General features: G+C 48.4%; 1 protein-coding gene across 1 annotated transcript in view; it reads right to left on the bottom strand.

The window, feature by feature from the left end:
- The window catches only part of lcorl (ligand dependent nuclear receptor corepressor-like), a 38,621-nt gene that overhangs the window by 18,467 nt on the left and 6,838 nt on the right, over positions 1 to 13,316 (bottom strand). The window contains exons 2-5 of the mRNA XM_071408465.1: positions 3,914 to 3,979; positions 3,658 to 3,728; positions 2,238 to 2,364; positions 1,884 to 2,081 (exon numbers count right to left, since the gene is read on the bottom strand). Coding sequence (XP_071264566.1) covers positions 1,884 to 2,081; positions 2,238 to 2,364; positions 3,658 to 3,728; positions 3,914 to 3,979 — 462 coding nt within the window. The remainder of the gene's footprint in view (positions 1 to 1,883; positions 2,082 to 2,237; positions 2,365 to 3,657; positions 3,729 to 3,913; positions 3,980 to 13,316) is intronic.

The raw sequence follows: 13,316 nt of genomic DNA, 5'->3' as shown, positions 1-13,316 counted from the left end.
AGAGGTCAGACAACTAGTCAGAGGTCAGACAACTAGTCAGAGGTCAGACAACTAGTTAGAGGCCAGACAACTAGTCAGAGGTCAGACAACTAGTCAGAGGTCAGACAACTAGTCAGTGGTCAGACAACTAGTCAGAGGCCAGACAACTAGTCAGAGGCCAGACAACTAGTCAGAGGCCAGACAACTAGTCAGAGGCCAGACAACTAGTCAGTGGTCAGACAACTAGTCAGAGGTCAGACAACTAGTTAGAGGTCACGCAACTAGTTAGAGGTCACGCAACTAGTCAGTAGTCAGTCAACTAGTTAGAGGTCATGCAACTAGTCAGTGGTCAGTCAACTAGTCAGAGGTCAGACAACTAGTCAGAGGCCAGACAACTAGTCAGAGGCCAGACAACTAGTTAGAGGTCACGCAACTAGTCAGTAGTCAGTCAACTAGTTAGAGGTCATGCAACTAGTCAGTGGTCAGTCAACTAGTCAGTGGTCAGACAACTAGTCAGTGGTCAGACAACTAGTCAGAGGCCAGACAACTAGTCAGAGGCCAGATAACTAGTTAGAGATGTGTGGCTCTAGGTCCTGTTGGGTTCTCTACCTGGTATTGGTTATAAGTCATGTTGGGTTCTCTACCTGGTATTGGTTCTAAGTCCTGTTGGGTTCTCTACCTGGTATTGGTTATAAGTCCTGTTGGGTTCCCTACCTGGTATTGGTTATAAGTCCTGTTGGGTTCTCTACCTGGTGTGGGTTCTAAGTCCTGTTGGGTTCTCTACCTGGTATTGGTTATAAATCCTGTTGGGTTCTCTATCTGGTATTGGTTCTAAGTCCTGTTGGGTTCTCTACCTGGTATTGGTTATAAATCCTGTTGGGTTCTCTACCTGGTGTGGGTTCTAAGTCCTGTTGGGTTCTCTACCTGGTATTGGTTATAAATCCTGTTGGGTTCTCTATCTGGTATTGGTTCTAAGTCCTGTTGGGTTCTCTACCTGGTATTGGTTATAAGTCCTGTCGGGTTCTCTATCTGGTATTGGCTCTAAGTCCTGTTGGGTTCTCTACCTGGTATTGGTTATAAGTCCTGTCGGGTTCTCTATCTGGTATTGGCTCTAAGTCCTGTTGGGTTCTCTACCTGGTATTGGTTATAAGTCCTGTCGGGTTCTCTATCTGGTATTGGCTCTAAGTCCTGTTGGGTTCTCTATCTGGTATTGGTTATAAGTCCTGTTGGGTTCTCTACCTGGTATTGGTTATAAGTCCTGTTGGGTTCTCTACCTGGTATTGGTTATAAGTAATGTTGGGTTCTCTATCTGGTATTGGCTCTAAGTCCTGTTGGGTTCTCTACCTGGTATTGGTTCTAAGTCCTGTTGGGTTCTCTACCTGGTATTGGTTATAAGTCCTGTTGGGTCCTCTATCTGGTATTGGCTCTAAGTCCTGTTGGGTTCTCTACCTGGTGTGGCGCTATGTCCTGTTGGGTTCTCTACCTGGTGTGGGTTCTAAGTCCTGTTGGGTTCTCTATCTGGTATTGGATTCTAAGTCCTGTTGGGTTCTCTCCCTGGTGTTGGTTCTCTACCTGGTATTGGTTCTAAGTCCTGTTGGGTTCTCTACCTGGTATTGGTTCTAAGTCCTGTTGGGTTCTCTACCTGGTATTGGTTCTAGGTCCTGTTGGGTTCTCTATCTGGTGTGGGTTCTAAGTCCTGTTGGGTTCTCTACCTGGTGTGGGTCTAAGTCCTGTTGGGTTCTCTACCTGGTGTGGGTTCTAAGTCCTGTTGGGTTCTCTATCTAGTATTGGTTCTAAGTCCTGTTGGGTTCTCTACCTGGTATTGGTTCTAGGTCCTGTTGGGTTCTCTCCCTGGTGTTGGTTCTCTACCTGGTGTGGGTTCTAAGTCCTGTCGGGTTCTCTACCTGGTGTGGGTTCCTCCTCCTGGTTCCGTGTCACAGTGAGGTCTAGCGGTGTGTCGAGGTCAGACCGCTGGGAGCCTGTGATGGTAGAGGTGGTAAGGTGTGTCTTGGAGGCGTACTCCATAGCAAACTGCTTGACCATCCTCCTCATCAGTTCCTGGGCCACCAGAGGAACGTTAGGGTCTCCGCTGGACGCCAGCTCTGGCATGGACAGACAATCAATCACAGGTATATACACTGTCTACGTACATTTCTCTAGCGTGTATGAACCAGGTAGCCAACGATGCTACGTAGCGTTGTTAGCATTAGAGTGTAAATGCCAGCCGTCGTCTCTGTTCTGGTTGGACGGGAACTCACCTTTCTTATGGAACACAGCGTGGAGGAACCTGTGAGCGGATAGGCTGCTGTCCGAGAGGGAAGGGGCTTGGGAGGGCGTGTCGTCTGAGGGGGAGGGCAGGGGGGAGGCGGCCACTGGGACATGGTCCTATTAGAAGAGGAAGAGACAATGTCATAACAACACATACAAACCACACCAGACGGCTTGGGCGCCTGCCAGATCTTACAACGTCTGGATCCATATTTTATGCATCAGATTAACCACATCATAAATCCATGATGCGCAGTCAATGACGACGTGGCACGCAACCATTGGTTGATGCACGCAACGTCTGAGAAGCGGACCACAACCAACGTCACCTGGACGACGACAGCTCCAAACATTCAGTGACTGACAGAGAAACCCAGTAAATCTGATATAGTTGAACTAAACTGAAAGCGTTTCCGTGAGAGCTGGAACTAAACTGAAAGCGTTTCCGTGAGAGCTGGAACTAAACTGAAAGCGTTTCCGTGAGAGCTGGAACTAAACTGAAAGCGTTTCCGTGAGAGCTGGAACTAAACTGAAAGCGTTTCCGTGAGAGCTGGAACTAAACTGAAAGCGTTTCCGTGAGAGCTGGAACTAAACTGAAAGCGTTTCCGTGAGAGCTGGAACTGAAGCGTTCCCGTGAGAGCTGGAACTAACTGAAGCGTTCCCGTGAGAGCTGGAACTAACTGAAAGCGTTCCCGTGAGAGCTGGAACTAAACTGAAAGCGTTTCCGTGAGAGCTGGAACTAACTGAAAGCGTTTCCGTGAGAGCTGGAACTAACTGAAAGCGTTTCCGTGAGAGCTGGAACTAACTGAAAGCGTTTCCGTGAGAGCTGGAACTAACTGAAAGCGTTTCCGTGAGAGCTGGAACTAACTGAAAGCGTTTCCGTGAGAGCTGGAACTAACTGAAAGCGTTTCCGTGAGAGCTGGAACTAACTGAAAGCGTTTCCGTGAGAGCTGGAACTAAACTGAAAGCGTTTCCGTGAGAGCTGGAACTAAACTGAAAGCATTTCCGTGAGAGCTGGAACTAAACTGAAAGCGTTTCCGTGAGAGCTGGAACTAACTGAAGCGTTCCCGTGAGAGCTGGAACTAACTGAAAGCGTTCCCGTGAGAGCTGGAACTAACTGAAGCGTTTCCGTGAGAGCTGGAACTAAACTGAAAGCGTTTCCGTGAGAGCTGGAACTAACTGAAAGCGTTTCCGTGAGAGCTGGAACTAACTGAAAGCGTTTCCGTGAGAGCTGGAACTAACTGAAAGCGTTTTCGTGAGAGCTGGAACTAAACTGAAAGCGTTTCCGTGAGAGCTGGAACTAACTGAAAGCGTTTCCGTGAGAGCTGGAACTAACTGAAAGCGTTTCCGTGAGAGCTGGAAGTAAATCAAGACAGAAAATAGCAGTCTGTATCATGAAGCTGAACTTACATTGATCAGCAGGCTGCAGAAGGAACAACTGGCCTTCACTGCCCAGTCCTCTAGCTCCTCTGGTTCACAGTCTGGGGAAACACACACACACACACACACACACACACACACACACGCACACACAATAAAGTCTCAGTCGCACCAACTGGGGGCAAACACACACACGATCACGTCAAAGACAAGACTCATGTATAACACAAAATACTTGTACGCAAACACACACCACACACACACACACACACACACAGACACTCACCATCAAAAATATTGAGGTCTCTGAGCAGAAACGGGCCATAGATTCCCTCCAGAATGCTCTCGAACCCTGCACAACACAAAGGAATATACTATCAACGACAGGTAGCCTCGTGGTTAGAGGAGGCAGGTAGCCTAGTGGTTAGAGGACGCAGGTAGCCTAGTGGTTAGAGGAGACAGGTAGCCTAGTGGTTAGAGGAGGCAGGTAGCCTAGTGGACGGGACTAGTAACCTAGTGGTTAGAGGAGGCAGGTAGCCTAGTGGTTAGAGGAGGCAGGTAGCCTAGTGGTTAGAGGAGGCAGGTAGCCTAGTGGTTAGAGGACGCAGGTAGCCTAGTGGTTAGAGGAGACAGGTAGCCTAGTGGTTAGAGGAGGCAGGTAGCCTAGTGGACGGGACTAGTAACCTAGTGGTTAGAGGAGGAAGGTAGCCTAGTGGTTAGAGGAGGCAGGTAGCCTAGTGGTTAGAGGAGACAGGTAGCCTAGCGGTTAGAGGAGACAGGTAGCCTAGTGGTTAGAGGAGACAGGTAGCCTAGTGGTTAGAGGAGGCAGGTAGCCTAGTGGACGGGACTAGTAACCTAGTGGTTAGAGGAGACAGGTAGCCTAGTGGTTAGAGGAGGCAGGTAGCCTAGTGGTTAGAGGAGACAGGTAGCCTAGCGGTTAGAGGAGACAGGTAGCCTAGTGGTTAGAGGAGGCAGGTAGCCTAGTGGTTAGAGGAGGCAGGTAGCCTAGTGGTTAGAGGAGGCAGGTAGCCTAGTGGTTAGAGGAGGCAGGTAGCCTAGTGGTTAGAGGAGGCAGGTAGCCTAGTGGTTAGAGGAGGCAGGTAGCCTAGTGGTTAGAGGAGACAGGTAGCCTAGTGGTTAGAGGACGCAGGTAGCCTAGTGGTTAGAGGAGGCAGGTAGCCTAGTGGTTAGAGGAGGCAGGTAGCCTAGTGGTTAGAGGAGGCAGGTAGCCTAGTGGACGGGACTAGTAACCTAGTGGTTAGAGGAGGCAGGTAGCCTCGTGGTTAGAGGAGGCAAGTAGCCTAGTGGTTAGAGGAGGCAGGTAGCCTAGTGGTTAGAGGAGGCAGGTATCCTAGTGGTTAGAGGAGGCAGGTAGCCTCGTGGTTAGAGGAGGCAGGTAGCCTCGTGGTTAGAGGAGGCAGGTAGCCTAGTGGTTAGAGGAGGCAGGTAGCCTCGTGGTTAGAGGAGGCAGGTAGCCTAGTGGTTAGAGGAGGCAGGTAGCCTAGTGGTTAGAGGAGGCAGGTAGCCTAGTGGTTAGAGGAGGCAGGTAGCCTAGTGGTTAGAGGAGGCAGGTAGCCTAGTGGTTAGAGGAGGCAGGTAGCCTCGTGGTTCGAGGAGGCAGGTAGCCTAGTGGTTAGAGGAGGCAGGTAGCCTAGTGGTTAGAGGAGGCAGGTAGCCTAGTGGTTAGAGGAGGCAGGTAGCCTAGTGGTTAGAGGAGGCAGGTAGCCTAGTGGTTAGAGGAGGCAGGTAGCCTAGTGGTTAGAGGAGGCAGGTAGCCTAGTGGTTAGAGGAGGCAGGTAGCCTAGTGGTTAGAGGAGGCAGGTAGCCTAGTGGTTAGAGGAGACAGGTAGCCTAGTGGTTAGAGGACGCAGGTAGCCTAGTGGTTAGAGGAGGCAGGTAGCCTAGTGGTTAGAGGAGGCAGGTAGCCTAGTGGACGGGACTAGTAACCTAGTGGTTAGAGGAGGCAGGTAGCCTCGTGGTTAGAGGAGGCAAGTAGCCTCGTGGTTAGAGGAGGCAGGTAGCCTAGTGGTTAGAGGAGGCAGGTATCCTAGTGGTTAGAGGAGGCAGGTAGCCTCGTGGTTAGAGGAGGCAGGTAGCCTAGTGGTTAGAGGAGGCAGGTAGCCTCGTGGTTAGAGGAGGCAGGTAGCCTCGTGGTTAGAGGAGGCAGGTAGCCTAGTGGTTAGAGGAGGCAGGTAGCCTAGTGGTTAGAGGAGGCAGGTAGCCTCGTGGTTAGAGGAGGCAGGTAGCCTCGTGGTTAGAGGAGGCAGGTAGCCTCGTGGTTCGAGGAGGCAGGTAGCCTCGTGGTTCGAGGAGGCAGGTAGCCTCGTGGTTAGAGGAGGCAGGTAGCCTAGTGGTTAGAGGAGGCAGGTAGCCTAGTGGTTAGAGGAGGCAGGTAGCCTAGTGGTTAGAGGAGGCAGGTAGCCTAGTGGTTAGAGGAGGCAGGTAGCCTAGTGGTTAGAGGAGGCAGGTAGCCTAGTGGTTAGAGGAGGCAGGTAGCCTAGTGGTTAGAGTAGGCAGGTAGCCTAGTGGTTAGAGTAGGCAGGTAGCCTAGTGGTTAGGAGAGGCAGGTAGCCTAGTGGTTAGAGGAGAGGCAGGTAGCCTAGTGGTTAGAGGAGGCAGGTAGCCTCGTGGTTAGAGGAGAGGCAGGTAGCCTAGTGGTTAGAGGAGGCAGGTAGCCTCGTGGTTAGAGGAGAGACAGGTAGCCTCGTGGTTAGAGGAGACAGGTAGCCTCGTGGTTAGAGGAGAGACAGGTAGCCTCGTGGTTAGAGGAGACAGGTAGCCTCGTGGTTAGAGGAGAGGCAGGTAGCCTAGCGGTTAGAGGAGGGCGGCAGGTAGCCTAGCGGTTAGAGGAGAGGCAGGTAGCCTAGCGGTTAGAGGAGAGGCAGGTAGCCTAGCGGTTAGAGGAGGCAGGTAGCCTAGCGGTTAGAGGAGGCAGGTAGCCTAGTGGTTAGAGGAGGCAGGTAGCCTAGTGGTTAGAGGAGGCAGGTAGCCTAGTGGTTAGAGGAGGCAGGTAGCCTAGTGGTTAGAGGAGGCAGGTAGCCTAGTGGTTAGAGGAGGCAGGTAGCCTAGTGGTTAGAGGAGGCAGGTAGCCTAGTGGTTAGAGGAGGCAGGTAGCCTAGTGGTTAGAGTATTGGGCCAGTAACCAAAAGGTTTCTAGATCAAATCCCCCCGAGCTGACAAGGTAAAAATCTGTCGTTCCGCCCCTGAACAAGGCAGTTAACCCACTGTTCCCCGGTAGGCCGTCATTGTAAATAAGAATTTGTTCTTAACTGACTTGCCTAGTTAAATAAAGGTAAACACACACACACACACCTTTCTCTGACTGTGCCAGCATTGGGCTCATTGGTTGGCTGCTTAGTGGGAGGACTGGCTCATAAGCAGGAAACCAGTGAGTGTCAGAGGAGGCTGCTGAGGGGAGGACTGGCTCATAAGCAGGAAACCAGTGAGTGTCAGAGGAGGCTGCTGAGGGGAGGACTGGCTCATAAGCAGGAAACCAGTGAGTGTCAGAGGAGGCTGCTGAGGGGAGGACTGGCTCATAAGCAGGGAACCAGTGAGTGTCAGAGGAGGCTGCTGAGGGGAGGACTGGCTCATAAGCAGGGAACCAGTGAGTGTCAGAGGAGGCTGCTGAGGGGAGGACTGGCTCATAAGCAGGGAACCAGTGAGTGTCAGAGGAGGCTGCTGAGGGGAGGACTGGCTCATAAGCAGGGAACCAGTGAGTGTCAGAGGAGGCTGCTGAGTGGGAGGACTGGCTCATAAGCAGGGAACCAGTGAGTGTCAGAGGAGGCTGCTGAGGGGAGGACTGGCTCATAAGCAGGGAACCAGTGAGTGTCAGAGGAGGCTGCTGAGTGGGAGGACTGGCTCATAAGCAGGGAACCAGTGAGTGTCAGAGGAGGCTGCTGAGGGGAGGACTGGCTCATAAGCAGGGAACCAGTGAGTGTCAGAGGAGGCTGCTGAGGGGAGGACTGGCTCATAAGCAGGAAACCAGTGAGTGTCAGAGGAGGCTGCTGAGGGGAGGACTGGCTCATAAGCAGGGAACCAGTGAGTGTCAGAGGAGGCTGCTGAGGGGAGGAATGGCTCATAAGCAGGGAACCAGTGAGTGTCAGAGGAGGCTGCTGAGGGGAGGACTGGCTCATAAGCAGGAAACCAGTGAGTGTCAGAGGAGGCTGCTGAGGGGAGGACTGGCTCATAAGCAGGGAACCAGTGAGTGTCAGAGGAGGCTGCTGAGGGGAGGACTGGCTCATAAGCAGGGAACCAGTGAGTGTCAGAGGAGGCTGCTGAGGGGAGGACTGGCTCATATTTAGATGCACTATTGTAAAGTGGTTGTTCCACTGGATGTCATAAGGTGAATGCACCAGTTTGTAAGTCGCTCTGGATAAGAGCGTCTGCTAAATGACTTAAATGTAAATGTAAATGTATAAGCAGGGAACCAGTGAGTGTCAGAGGAGGCTGCTGAGGGGAGGACTGGCTCATGATAACGGTTGGAGTCAACCCTATGGTTTCCATGTGATTGATTCCATTCCATTGACTCCAGTTCCAGCTGTTATTACGAACCGTTCCTCCCCTGAGCAGCCGCCACTAGTGTGTGTGTGTGTGTGTGTGTGTGTGTGTGTGTGTAATAACACCATGACTGTCTGGCAGCGAAAACGTACCAATGTAATAAGAGAAAAAAAGGACACCAGTTTGAATGAAGAATATTCATTAAGGAGCATCTAAACCAACCGGTTTAAATACGCTGTGTTGTAAACTAGATACCTGGCCTTCTGACTCAGTGTACACTAGCTAGCAAGCTAAGTTATATTATAAGAGACATATAGCTTGTAGTATAATAGCTATGCTATGACAGCGGTCTTCAACTCCAGCCTGGTCTCAGAGCAAAACGTAGTAGAATAGCTTAGCTATGACAGCAGTCTTCAACTCCAGCCTGGCCTCAGAGCAAAACGTAGTAGAATAGCTATGCTATGATAGCAGTCTTCAACTCCAGCCTGGTCTCAGAGCAAAACGTAGTAGAATAGCTATGCTATGACAGCAGTCTTCAACTACAGCCTGGTCTCAGAGCAAAACGTAGTAGAATAGCTATGCTATGACAGCAGTCTTCAACTACAGCCTGGTCTCAGAGCAAAACGTAGTAGAATAGCTATCGACAGCAGTCTTCAACTACAGCCTGGTCTCAGAGCAAAACGTAGTAGAATAGCTACGACAGCAGTTTTCAACTCCAGCCTGGTCTCAGAGCAAAACGTAGTAGAATAGCTATGCTATGACAGCAGTCTTCAACTACAGCCTGGTCTCAGAGCAAAACGTAGTAGAATAGCTATCGACAGCAGTCTTCAACTACAGCCTGGTCTCAGAGCAAAACGTAGTAGAATAGCTACGACAGCAGTTTTCAACTCCAGCCTGGTCTCAGAGCAAAACGTAGTAGAATAGCTTAGCTATGACAGCAGTCTTCAACTCCAGCCTGGCCTCAGAGCAAAACGTAGTAGAATAGCTATGCTATGACAGCAGTCTTCAACTCCAGCCTGGTCTCAGAGCAAAACGTAGTAGAATAGCTATGCTATGACAGCAGTCTTCAACTCCAGCCTGGTCTCAGAGCAAAACGTAGTAGAATAGCTATGCTATGACAGCAGTCTTCAACTACAGCCTGGTCTCAGAGCAAAACGTAGTAGAATAGCTATCGACAGCAGTCTTCAACTACAGCCTGGTCTCAGAGCAAAACGTAGTAGAATAGCTACGACAGCAGTTTTCAACTCCAGCCTGGTCTCAGAGCAAAACGTAGTAGAATAGCTATGCTATGACAGCAGTCTTCAACTCCAGCCTGGTCTCAGAGCAAAACGTAGTAGAATAGCTATGCTATGACAGCAGTCTTCAACTACAGCCTGGTCTCAGAGCAAAACGTAGTAGAATAGCTATCGACAGCAGTCTTCAACTACAGCCTGGTCTCAGAGCAAAACGTAGTAGAATAGCTACGACAGCAGTCTTCAACTCCAGCCTGGTCTCAGAGCAAAACGTGGTAGAATAGCTATCGACAGCAGTCTTCAACTACAGCCTGGTCTCAGAGCAAAACGTGGTAGAATAGCTATCGACAGCAGTCTTCAACTACAGCCTGGTCTCAGAGCAAAACGTAGTAGAATAGCTACGACAGCAGTCTTCAACTGCAGCCTGGTCTCAGAGCAAAACGTAGTAGAATAGCTGACAGCAGTCTTCAACTACAGCCTGGTCTCAGAGCAAAACGTAGTAGAATAGCTGACAGCAGTCTTCAACTGCAGCCTGGTCTCAGAGCAAAACGTTGTAGAATAGCTATGACAACAGTCTTCAACTCCAGCCTCGTCTCAGAGCAAAACGTATAATATTTTTACTAAAAGACATGCCACTCCATTTAGTATACACTGAGTGTATAAAACCCAGACTGACCAGGTAAAAGCTATGATCCCTTATTGATGTTATCTGTTAAATCCACTTCAAAATCAGTGCAGATGAAGGGGAGGAGACGGGTTAAAGGATTTTTAAGCTTTGAGACATGGATTGTGCATGTGTGCCATTCAAAGGGTGAACGGGCAAGACAAAAGATTTAAGTGCCTTTGAACAGGGGTATGGTGGTAGGTGCCAGGCGTACCTGTTTGAGTCAAGAACTGCAACGCTGCTGGGTTTATCCACGCTCAACCGTTTCCCCCGTGTGTATCATGAACGGTCCACCAACCAAAGGACATCCAGCCAACTTGTGGGAAGCATTGGAGTCAACATGGGCCAGCATCCCTGTGGAACGCTTTGACACCTTGTAGAGTCCAAGCCCTGATGAATTTTGAGGGCAAAAAGGGGGCTCAACTCAATATTAGGAAGGTGTTCGGTGTGTTACTTAATGTTAGTTTACTAGACGTAACATAGTAAACGTAAATCCTAGACACTCAAATTAGTATATATATATATATGTTACGTTTGGATGGGTGGGCGTATAACGCAAAACGTCTAACAACCCAAAAAAGTTGCTTGTTCAAATATCATCAGGGACGACTTCAGCAACTACTACTACTTAGCATGTTAGCTAACCCGTTCTCCTAACCCTTTAACTACTTAGTTAGCATGTTAGCTAACCCGTTCTCCTAACCCTTTAACTACTTAGTTAACATGTTAGCTAACCCGTTCTCCTGACCCTTTAACTACTTAGTTAACATGTTAGCTAACCCGTTCTCCTAACCCTTTAACTACTTAGTTAGCATGTTAGCTAACCCGTTCTCCTAACCCTTTAACTACTTAGTTAGCATGTTAGCTAACCCGTTCTCCTATCCCTTTAACTACTTCGTTAGCATGTTAGCTAACCCGTTCTCCTAACCCTTTAACTACTTCGTTAGCATGTTAGCTAACCCGTTCTCCTAACCCTTTAACTACTTCGTTAGCATGTTAGCTAACCCGTTCTCCTAACCCTTTAACTACTTCGTTAGCATGTTAGCTAACCCGTTCTCCTAACCCTTTAACTACTTAGTTAGCATGTTAGCTAACCCGTTCTCCTAACCCTTTAACTACTTAGTTAGCATGTTAGCTAACCCATTCTCCTATCCCTTTAACCCAACCTTAACCCCCTAATGTAGCATATCATACTAAAGCAGTGTAACGTAATATATCATACTAAAACAGGTCAAAGCAAACTGGTGCGATCAGGACGTAGGATTACTATACATCCTACAATTCGTATTATATAGCAGTACCACAGTATGAGTCATAATACCCATAAAACCTTGCAATCGTTTTTCCACCATTTGTTTTGGAGTTTTACGCCAGGCTTACCCTGGCGTGACGTTTTGATAATCGTGTAAATCTCTTTATGACAAAGGTACTTTTATCAATTTTTTTCCTGTATTTAACCCACCCCCAAAATTAAATGCTAATTAGCTCCTAATGTGGCTATCATAAAGAATTACAAATGCCATGATGTTCTGGACTAGACTGCTGAATCGAGGCAAAGGTAAGAATCTCTGGATTAACTAGTGTTACCTAAATTTAGAAACTAATAAATTGGCAACATTTCTTTAAATTGACAATTCTGTGAACTGTCTCGTGCAAGATTTAAATTGACACAATACCTGTTAGTAAAGGTGTCACCTAGAGACCTGCAGGATCAATACCTGTTAGTAAAGGTGTCACCTAGAGACCTGCAGGATCAATACCTGTTAGTAAAGGTATCACCTAGAGACCTGCAGGATCAATACCTGTTAGTAAAGGTATCACCTAGAGACCTGCAGGATCAATACCTGTTAGTAAAGGTGTCACCTAGAGACCTGCAGGATCAATACCTGTTAGTAAAGGTGTCACCTAGAGACCTGCAGGATCAATACCTGTTAGTAAAGGTGTCACCTAGAGACCTGTAGGATCAATACCTGTTAGTAAAGGTGTCACCTAGAGACCTGCAGAATCAATACCTGTTAGTAAAGGTATCACCTAGAGACCTGCAGGATCAATACCTGTTAGTAAAGGTATCACCTAGAGACCTGCAGGATCAATACCTGTTAGTAAAGGTGTCACCTAGAGACCTGCAGGATCAATACCTGTTAGTAAAGGTGTCACCTAGAGACCTGCAGGATCAATACCTGTTAGTAAAGGTATCACCTAGAGACCTGCAGGATCAATACCTGTTAGTAAAGGTGTCACCTAGAGACCTGCAGGATCAATACCTGTTAGTAAAGGTGTCACCTAGAGACCTGCAGAATCAATACCTGTTAGTAAAGGTGTCACCTAGAGACCTGCAGGATCAATACCTGTTAGTAAAGGTGTCACCTAGAAATGACCTGCAGGATCAATACCTGTTAGTAAAGGTATCACCTAGAGACCTGCAGGATCAATACCTGTTAGTAAAGGTATCACCTAGAGACCTGCAGGATCAATACCTGTTAGTAAAGGTGTCACCTAGAGACCTGCAGGATCAATACCTGTTAGTAAAGGTGTCACCTAGAGACCTGCAGGATCAATACCTGTTAGTAAAGGTGTCACCTAGAGACCTGCAGGATCAATACCTGTTAGTAAAGGTGTCACCTAGAAATGACCTGCAGGATCAATACCTGTTAGTAAAGGTATCACCTAGAGACCTGCAGGATCAATACCTGTTAGTAAAGGTATCACCTAGAGACCTGCAGGATCAATACCTGTTAGTAAAGGTATCACCTAGAGACCTGCAGGATCAATACCTGTTAGTAAAGGTGTCACCTAGAGACCTGCAGGATCAATACCTGTTAGTAAAGGTGTCACCTAGAGACCTGCAGGATCAATACCTGTTAGTAAAGGTATCACCTAGAGATCTGCAGAATCAATACCTGTTAGTAAAGGTGTCACCTAGAGACCTGCAGGATCAATACCTGTTAGTAAAGGTGTCACCTAGAGACCTGCAGGATCAATACCTGTTAGTAAAGGTGTCACCTAGAGACCTGCAGGATCAATACCTGTTAGCAAAGGTATCACCTAGAGACCTGCAGGATCAATACCTGTTAGTAAAGGTGTCACCTAGAGACCTACAGGATCAATACCTGTTAGCAAAGGTGTCACCTAGAGACCTGCAGGATCAATACCTGTTAGTAAAGGTGTCACCTAGAGACCTGCAGGATCAATACCTGTTAGTAAAGGTGTCACCTAGAGATGACCTGTTGGAGCTGGCAGGGGTTTGTAGTCTGGCATGATGTCTACGTTGATGCTAATTAACATTTTCAAATCTG

The sequence above is a fragment of the Salvelinus alpinus genome, chromosome 6 (assembly GCF_045679555.1).
Source record: "Salvelinus alpinus chromosome 6, SLU_Salpinus.1, whole genome shotgun sequence".
Lineage (NCBI taxonomy): Eukaryota > Metazoa > Chordata > Actinopteri > Salmoniformes > Salmonidae > Salvelinus > Salvelinus alpinus.
The sequence above is the reverse complement of the archived record's forward strand: the minus strand, read 5'-3'. Positions and strand labels throughout refer to the sequence as shown.